This window comes from Sinocyclocheilus rhinocerous, unplaced genomic scaffold, assembly GCF_001515625.1.
Source record: "Sinocyclocheilus rhinocerous isolate Xijiao unplaced genomic scaffold, SAMN03320098_v1.1 scaffold1426, whole genome shotgun sequence".
In the NCBI taxonomy this organism is placed as follows: domain Eukaryota; kingdom Metazoa; phylum Chordata; class Actinopteri; order Cypriniformes; family Cyprinidae; genus Sinocyclocheilus; species Sinocyclocheilus rhinocerous.
Window position 1 is genome coordinate 712,811 of NW_015630392.1, and position 9,679 is coordinate 722,489.

General features: G+C 36.0%; 1 protein-coding gene across 1 annotated transcript in view; it reads right to left on the reverse strand.

Moving 5' to 3' along the window:
* Positions 1–2,496: 2,496 nt before the first annotated feature.
* The window catches only part of LOC107740321 (thyrotropin-releasing hormone receptor-like), a 15,952-nt gene continuing 8,769 nt past the window's right edge, over positions 2,497–9,679 (reverse strand). The window contains exons 2-3 of the mRNA XM_016552723.1: positions 8,264–8,681; positions 2,497–3,736 (exon numbers count right to left, since the gene is read on the reverse strand). Of these exons, the coding sequence (XP_016408209.1) occupies positions 3,038–3,736; positions 8,264–8,681 (1,117 nt within the window). The 3' untranslated portion in view covers positions 2,497–3,037. The remainder of the gene's footprint in view (positions 3,737–8,263; positions 8,682–9,679) is intronic.

A 9,679-nucleotide genomic window follows, 5' to 3' on the forward strand; every position in this document is an offset into this window, starting at 1 on the left:
TGGCAGTATCAACACGAATAAATCAACAACTCGTTAAAATTCTGCACTTGTATCCAGCTTTAATTTTCACACAAGATGCCAAATGAAATCAGAAAGGAAAAAGATATCATATGTGGTTTTTTTTTCTGTTTTTAAAAACAAGCAGAAAACTGAACATGCTCACAGATCACTTGCACAGAACTGATTTCAACTCGCAATTACAATCTGAGCAAACACAGAACGGGCTTCAAATCAAAAGCAAATAGAAGCTTCATATCGCAATACTAACACAGTATCAACCATGGTTTTCAAAATAGATTATGTATAAATAGCAGCTAATAATAACACTTGCTAGACTCACAAATTGGAAATGTCTTCTTCTTCGGCAACACCAAGCAAAGCATCAGCCTGCAGAGGAAATCCACTCCTGGCACAGAAACGAGACTAAAAACTGCTGCAATCAACAATTGTGAAACATTATGAGAAAGACACAAGCATAGTCTAAAAACTCATAGGCTAAGCATACATTTGTTCTATCAAATGCCTCTTTACATTGATGATATAAACCCAAAACATCAAATGATATGCAGAGGAAATCAGAAAATGAATAACCATAGTTGTAGGCTGCATGGCTCATATTCACGCTTCATAAATGTCATATTCAACTGATCTTGAAAACAGTGCTTCAGTGTGGAGTTGCATTCTTCTCCAGAGCAACATCAAAAGACTTCAGAGAGCAGTTAGATGTAATGGTGTACTAAAATAACAACACAGGGTTCACATTTCAACTAAAAATGACCAGATAGCATCAGAAAGTTATGATTTATAATCACACCGATGTTGAGTATTATGTCTCTGCATAAATATGAGGCATTAAAACACATAAAATAGCACTTGCTAAACAACAGAGTGCTTTGAGAATATGCTTCAGCTCCACCGCTTTCCTCCTGGAAGGATGTGTTCTGTTTATAGATGATTTATGGTTACATCTGTCTGCTTGCTTCAACAGAAACCGTCGGCTCTGTTCTGCGTGGAAGGTGTTTCTTGCACTCCACATAAAAAGATGAATAACTACACCTGACAAATGGATGCCTGGCTCTACTCATCTTCCATGAGGCTGTAAATGGAGTCTAAAAAGCTCAGACATACCGCTGGGCACACAGAACGGGTTCTGTTTATTTGGGCTGGAACAAATGGCGAGGCATTAGATCGCCACGTAGAATGGAATTCATCCAGTGATGGCAAATGTTGGCTGTGGGAAAACACATGTGTGTCATGATGCTTTGGGCCTTATTGTTGGACAAAAGCATTTTAAATGGATCTTATGCCCCATAGCATCCTGAATGTTTTTATGGGATAACTTGGTGTCTGTGCTTTAAAAGCAGGATGAAGTTTATTTGTTTCTCATTGCACTGAGCTTAAAGACACAAAGTGGGCAAAATAGTTTTGTTGATAAAAGACACATCCTGGAGCTAAGGCTGCACAATTAATTAAATTCATGTCGAAACCGTGATATGGAAGCAGCCAGAGGCTCACCGCACCTTCAAAATAATCCAACTGAGGTGCGTAGACCAAAAAAGTTTCCCAAAGGTGAAGAGCTTGAAAAAAGTCTGCACAAACATCAAAGAGTCACAAGCGAGATGAAAGCAATATGAGCAATTTACTGAGTAAAAACAAGCCAAACGTTTCGGTCACATGTTGACCATTTTCAATGCCAAGCTAACAATGTTAGAACTAGGAGCCATGTTAATTTGAGGAATCACATGATAATTAAAGAGATCACATGATCAATCAGAACACGCACTGATCCAAAATAAAAGAAAAAATAAAAATATTTTAACATATGGGAAAAAAAAGAAAAAGAAATAAATAACCACAATGTGTGTACATGTAAAGCAATGGATAATCTACATCAAATTGGAGAACAATGGTTGTCTGTTGGGAGTTAACAACGAAGTACAATTCATAAAAAAACTAGACAACTGAAGTTCTTCATTTAATCCCTTCGGATATACACAGTCCATATAATAGATCCACTTAGCTTCACATTGTAACAGTCTTTTGTTAGACTCAACACCTCTTCTTGAACTGGTCAGTCTCTGAATACCTGCTGTAAATCTCATATCACTAAATTTATGGTCAGCATCCGCAAAATGTCTGGCCACAGGAAATGAATATCCATCCTTCTGATAGAGCTCCTGTGCTCGTTGATGCGGGTCTTTAATTGGCGATTAGTCTTGCCAATATATTGTAGACCACATGGGCATGAAATAAGATAAATGACAAAAGATGATGAACAAGTGATGGTCTCTAATTTTGAATGTTTTCTGAGTGGTGGTGCTAGTGAAAGAATCCGTTTTAATTGCATTTTCACAAGCTGAACAAAAATAAAAATTACTTAGCCTACTTTTTTTTTTTTTTGAGTGAACTATCCCTTTAAGCAAAAGCCCAGTTTGAAACACATATTGTTTTCATTTGTCATGCATCTCCTAGCAATGAGGCACATGTTTCTGTGTGAGTTTGTTTCTTAAAAATGTCTTGAAAGTCTGGCAGCATGTGACCCTCAGTCATTTACTGTATATCGTTCAGTTTATCTGTAACCATTTACAAAGTAGGCAAGTGTATAATGCCTGTTTTAAAAGCAGGATGAGGTTCGTGTTGGTTATTTCAGCCTTAAGACTCATTTGTGATTTTTCTTTTTCATGGGTGATGTTTCAGTGTAATTTTAAGTCTACATTTTTAAGCAGCTGCAATATGAGATGTTAATGGTTTCTTCAAAATAATATTAAAAAATAATATGTTTTGTAACAAATCAATCAGCCCCATCTGGAGCTCCTACACTAGGAGGCATGTGATGCTGGTGCTGACAGCCAAATGGTTCCACTTGTAAATAATGATGAGAAAGTGGCTCCAGTCTTGCCACTTCCACTGGAGAGTGAGGATGACGCCTGTAAACACAAGTTTCGAATTCCAAGATCAGGTTTTAAAATGAACAACCAGGCTCTACCGTTCAACCCTGCCACTTCAATGAAATATATACAGTATGTAGTGGAATGATCTATACAATGCTGTGATTTAACTCTGTGTCATTCTGTTCAGCTTCTCCCGGAGTAGATTTGAATTCACCGGCGGCTAGCTGTGTCTGCTCTGTGTTGCTCATCATGTCAGCGATAATATCCTGAGCTGTATTATCGCTTTCCTCCATTATTTTCCCATTATCATTAATCTTGCTCATGTCCACGTTCTCCAATGTAGGTATCTCCTTGTCAACTGAGCTTTTCAATTCATCTATGTTGCCGTTTTCAACTGCGTTTCTCTTGAAGCTTGGCTCAATCTCATTTTTTACGCCATCTCTAATTAGCTTGTTCATATTTTCCTTGCGGTTCTCCATGCCTTTGTTTGGTTTCTGCTCAGGAGTGACTAAACCGATTTTCTTAGGTGTGCCGTTGGTGTTGCAGCAAAGTCGGGGGTCCCTTCCAAGGCTGTATCCACTCTGGAGCGTGGAGAGCGTCCGCTGGTGCACGTCTTCCCTATGGCAGTGGTACAGCCCACGGAAGGCTGAGCGAAACTTCTGGGACATCAGGTTGTAAACGACAGGGTTGATTGCACTGTTGGCATAAATGCAGGTTCTGCAGAAGAGTAGGAACCAGGCATCAAGGTATGGCGTGCTCACAAAGGAGTTAATGAGAACCAGGGTCCTATACGGCATCCACAGCAGGGCGAAGAGCACAACCACCACTGCAAGCATCTTAGTGACCTGAAGAGGTGAGAAATGATAAAAGTGGCTCTTTGAGGTTCTCCATATATAATCACATACACAGCAATGGACAATGGTTCAAAGTTCAAACATGAGTTCTTACTACCTTCAGATTGCTCAAAGCTTTCATATGAATTCAGAACACTTCTTTTAAGTATTTCTAACACTAACAGCAAGCATGTTCCTCGTGGTCACATACTGTACTATTTTTTAACATGTTGTTTTCATGCCGTTAACAGTGCGAACAGATGTTCAATGTGCCAGTTTAACCTTCGTCTTTTGAATATTTTCTTTTAACGAAATGAATCTTGAATATTTTCTTTTAACAAGTCACAGTGTTCGTATAGCAATATAATCCTGATTTTTGACAGGCTGTGTGCAATTTTAAACAGCGACAGACAAAAACAGCTTCATTTTCTTGTGCAAGGATGATAGCAGTGCTTCAGTCATTTCTATTCTGTTTATTTTTATTTTATTCTACTTACACTAATGTTGTAGAAAAAATATATATATAATGTTACAAATGATTTCTATTTCAAATGTTTTTTTTACTGTCTATTCTGACTTAAATATAGGGCTAATAGCTTAAATTAGCTATAATGTAACTATAAATTCCAAAACACATTTACTGGAAAACAAATATTTACACTTTCAAGGCATAAAAACACAAGTACACGATCAATGAAAATAATATGTGTACTGACAATGCAGCAGTTCCATGTCTTGTTAAAGCATCCATATTTAAAGATATTACTTAGAGAAAATATACAAACAGGCTTAGACTGAGTGCTTTGAATTAAATTTAAAGAAATAAATCATCCTTGTCTGAATCTCAAAGAAACAATTGCATTTTACATTATCGTTGCATTAAAACAAACGAAGAAGTCCATGGCATGCAAACAGAGGGAGCGGTAGAGAGAATGACAGAGAGAGAGAGACAAGACGAGACATGCTCAAACATCTTCCATAAAACACCAGTCAAATATCATCTTTGTGTCCCCGGTGATGGTAAACAGGCAGACACTGCTGAACCCCTGTGAGAAGGGTGAAATATATCCACACCATGTTTTGTCTGTCAAAGAAAACAAAGCAGTCCTCCCTAGTGTGTCCTCACTCATTTCAAGCTATAAATACATACTAAAATTCATTTCATTAACATTCACAGGGACTCCTCTGGGTTCGAGCGTATTCATTGTCTCAGACAACCGGTGACAGAGACCTTCAATAATAATGACAAAATTGTCTGCACAACAAAGCATCTAATCGAAGCCGTGTGAGGCTGGGAGGAGCTCCTTTAATTAACAAAGCAGGAGATAATGACTGGCAGTGACAATTTGAATATGCATTTGAAATATCTGGTTATTGTGATTGCTTATCAATGGAAAACAAGGTCTGAACACAGCACAAACAAAGCCGGCTGCTACTCATGATTAGGTTAAATAAAGCGGAGCCTCTACTGTAGTGATGACTTTATCAGATTCATAGGAGAGATAACTTCACTCAACAACCGCGGTGGCACAGGCAACTTGAATCGTATTGAACTTTATGAAATTTGCAGATGAAGTGATCAAATAGCTGGAGGTGCGCCATAACCGAGGTACAAAAGCGGAAAAAAGGGAGTCGCTCTTATAACCTCAAAGAGCATAATCTCCAGGAGTATTAAGCATACTTGAGTGAACATCACAAATCATATTATGCAAATGTTCCGCTCAAGTGGGGCCCTCTTGAATCTCCAAGATTTTGATCTGAGACTCACACGAGCATCTCCGCACACAGATATGTGCACTTGCGGTAAATGCAGGCATACGTGCCCGTGAGGTCACTCAATGATCTGAATTTCATGATATTATCCATTCTCATCTGTTTGACGCTCCAAATCTATCATTAAATTCATTAAATCTATATCACTGAACTATCATTAAAGTCTCTGAACCACAGAACTACAATTATAAGTTTATCTGGCAGGGTTATTATTATATATATATAATATTATATATCAGTAAGATTTTTAAAGAAGTCTTTTCTGTTCATCATGGCTACATTTATTTGACCAAAAATACCACAAAAAAAAACGTTTAAAATATAATTTATTTCTGTGATGTAAAGCTGAATTTTCATCATCATTACTCCAGTCTTCAGTGTCACATAATCCTTCAGAAATCATTCTAATATAATCTCCAGGAGTATTAAGCATACTTGAGTGAACATCACAAATCATATTATGCAAATGTTCCGCTCAAGTGGGGCCCTCTTGAATCTCCAAGATTTTGATCTGAGACTCACACGAGCATCTCCGCACACAGATATGTGCACTTGCGGTAAATGCAGGCATACGTGCCCGTGAGGTCACTCAATGATCTGAATTTCATGATATTATCCATTCTCATCTGTTTGACGCTCCAAATCTATCATTAAATTCATTAAATCTATATCACTGAACTATCATTAAAGTCTCTGAACCACAGAACTACAATTATAAGTTTATCTGGCAGGGTTATTATTATATATATATAATATTATATATCAGTAAGATTTTTAAAGAAGTCTTTTCTGTTCATCATGGCTACATTTATTTGACCAAAAATACCAAAAAAAAAAACGTTTAAAATATAATTTATTTCTGTGATGTAAAGCTGAATTTTCATCATCATTACTCCAGTCTTCAGTGTCACATGATCCTTCAGAAATCATTCTAATATGCTGATTTATTATCAATGTTGGAAACAGTTGTGCTGCTTAATATTTTGGAATTATTTATTATTAATATAAATATATTTATATTTATATTTGGAAACTTTTGTTACAAAAGATTTCTATTTTGAATCAACTTTATTCATCAAAGAATCCTGAAAAAAGTATCACAGTTTCAAAAAAAAAAAAATTATATATTAACCAGCAACTGTTTACAATATTGATATTAAATCAGCATATTAGAATGATTTCTGAAGAATCTTGTGACACTGAATACTGGAGTAATGATGCTGATGAAAATTCAGCTTTGCATCACAGAAATAAATTATATTTTAAAGTATATTAAAATAGAAAACCATTATTTTAAATTGCAATAATATTTCACAATATTACTGTTTTTTCTGTATTTCTGATCAAATAAATGCAGCCATGATGAGCAGAAGAGACTTCTTTGAAAACATTACAAATTTTACTGATCCCAAACTTTTGAATGGCAGTGTATAGTATAGTATAGTATAGTATAGTATGTCACACTGAAGGAAGCAGCTGTCACTGTCAACTGTGTGATTGTGTACATTCATCTTCATTCAGGGCAAAGATCTTTTGAAATTCTTGGCCTTTTATTTGACTTGATGCCTTTTGTATTCTCACTGCCTGCATAGATCATATCTCTAATGTCTATGATCTATCACAGAGTCTATTATTCCAGAGTCACAACACAGCTGTGGCTGATGCAGTGATGGTAATGTAGACCAAAACAGTACCCTGATGGCCCTTAATGCCTTTCTTCTGATGAAATAGATCCCGATGATCTGCTTTATGATGATATTCTGCCATTAGGTACACTTTCACATAATAAATAATGATCTCAGATGTTTGGTCTGCATCCATATATGTGTTTATTTGCACAAAAGAAGGTGTGCAGAGATATTATTGTGCTTTATACAGAACTCCAGACAACAAACTACACTTAGAAAATGTTTAGTATAAATTACTAAATTTCCGTTTTGATGCTATCAGTAAAATGTGTTGATAATGGTTCCAACATGTCACCTAAACAGACTTTTTCTTATGTAATGTACAATTGGACCTTGTTCACTACACAAAACTCTGCATCTTTAATTATGCATTGTCATATAAAGCAAATCAATAGACAGGTAACAGTCATTTAGAATCTGACATAGCTGAAAAATTACTGTAAACTATATACTGGCTTCTGATTGAGTGACTGATTCAAACCTTTGACTTGCAAGCAAATTCGAAGCTGTGAATTCTTTTGACTGAATCATCAAAAACTATCGGTGCCTTTAGGAGTCATTTGTTTGCGAATCGGACACCAACTTGCGCTGTGTTAGTTGTTGCATGCATGAAACACTGGCTTATGCTCTTTGTGATGATATTTTAAGTTTTATGAGTGCCACCAAAAGCAACTAGGCATAAATTATTGTCTCTTTTCTTATTTTTATGCAAAATTCTAGGCACTTGGCTTTTAAGATGCAACCAAATATAATATTAAATAATAAATATTAAAAAAAAATAAGTATTGGCTTGATTATCCAAATTTTGCCAATTAAATGTGTTACTTTAAACACTATTTTAATCAGCACCAGGAAAATATCGACACACTCTTCTCCTCACAAACTGACATTTAGTAGAGTGAAACATCATTCTCATAAAATAGAGAACTGACCTTTCAAAAAACAAATGTGAGATAATAATCATAAGGCACGGTACAGGAGGGAAGAACTGCCCCTCGTTTGCCCTCGACTGCAATCTCAGTGGATATCAAAATGCGTAATTAATTGTCTAAACACAAACTTTTGTAGACACACGCACCTGTTTCCGGGAAGAAAGCGCGCTCTTCGGGCGTCCCTGACGGCCCGCTTTTCCGGCGTCCGCTGGTTCTTTGCAGCTCCTCCTGAGAGTGGGGGCGGTTATGGTACCCGAGTCTGTTGGGTGGGGCAGAGGATTCAGGTAAAGGATTCGCGCGATGAGACCGTAAAGAGCGATGGCCAGAAGCAGTGGGATCACATAGAAGATGGCAAAGTCGATCAGGTAGATGGGCAGGTAGAGGTCTCGAGAGACGCGGTAGCCGCACTGAACACGACCATCAGGGTTCACCTGGATGTCCACCAGGAACAGCCAGAGCATACAATAAACACAGGTGAAAGCCCACACCCCGGCAATGATGCGTTTGGCTCGGGATACCGTACAGACAGTTTGAGCCCTCATTGGGTGACATATGGCGATATATCTGTGGAACCGAGAGAAAATATTCATGTTTATTATATAATTAAATAAATTTGACCCATTTTCTCAATTAAGGACAGACCAAAGACAATAAGCGTAACATTTTTAATGAAAATAATGGATTATATATTTCGTTCCAGTAATATTTCAAAAGGAATTAAATTTTTTTGAAAGGATATCATGGTACTAGACAAACTCCCCTCTAAATTACACACCGTTTATTTCTATAGAAAATAATACAAATATTAGGAACAAACATTTAATGCAATTTTTTTTAAATAATACAAAATAGAGCCAAGTTGATTAAAATTCAGTACAGGGCAGAATGGTGCAATCTCGTGGGAGAAATAAAGAAAAACATATGTACAGTAATCCTATGGTATAATCACTATGCCTTTATAGGTTCTAAATATAAAAAGGGCTGTGTGTATTCCCTAGTTGCTTGTAAGAGTATTTTCAGACATAAATACTTTTAATTGGTTTTACATTTGGATATATATTTAGAAATTATCATAGATTACTTCATCATGGCTGATTTGTAGGTTCTACCCCAAAAAATTGCTCTGTATTTTTTTCATTTATTGCCACAACAATTGTAAGGGTGACTGTTTTTTTATGATCATTAAGCCTTTTGTAATTATGTGTTGTTGTTGTTGTTGTATTCATATAGCAAGCGCCACAATACTCACCAAGTTTCATACCATTCCAATGAAGTCAAACATATGTAAAATTAGAAAAATTTTAGTACAACAAGGAGTGTTAAATATTGATATTTAAAATGCTGAAATTCTACATGGCAAAAAGTAAATAGATAAATAAATAAATTGAAAAAAGAAATTAAAATGTCAGTTTGTTTGTATACATAACACATAGTAATGAGTCACAAACACAAGTAATGAGCCACAAAGACCATCAATATTCATTATTCGTGGAGCATTTTTCTTCATATTATACATATATACAGTATATATATATATATATACTTATATATATATATATATA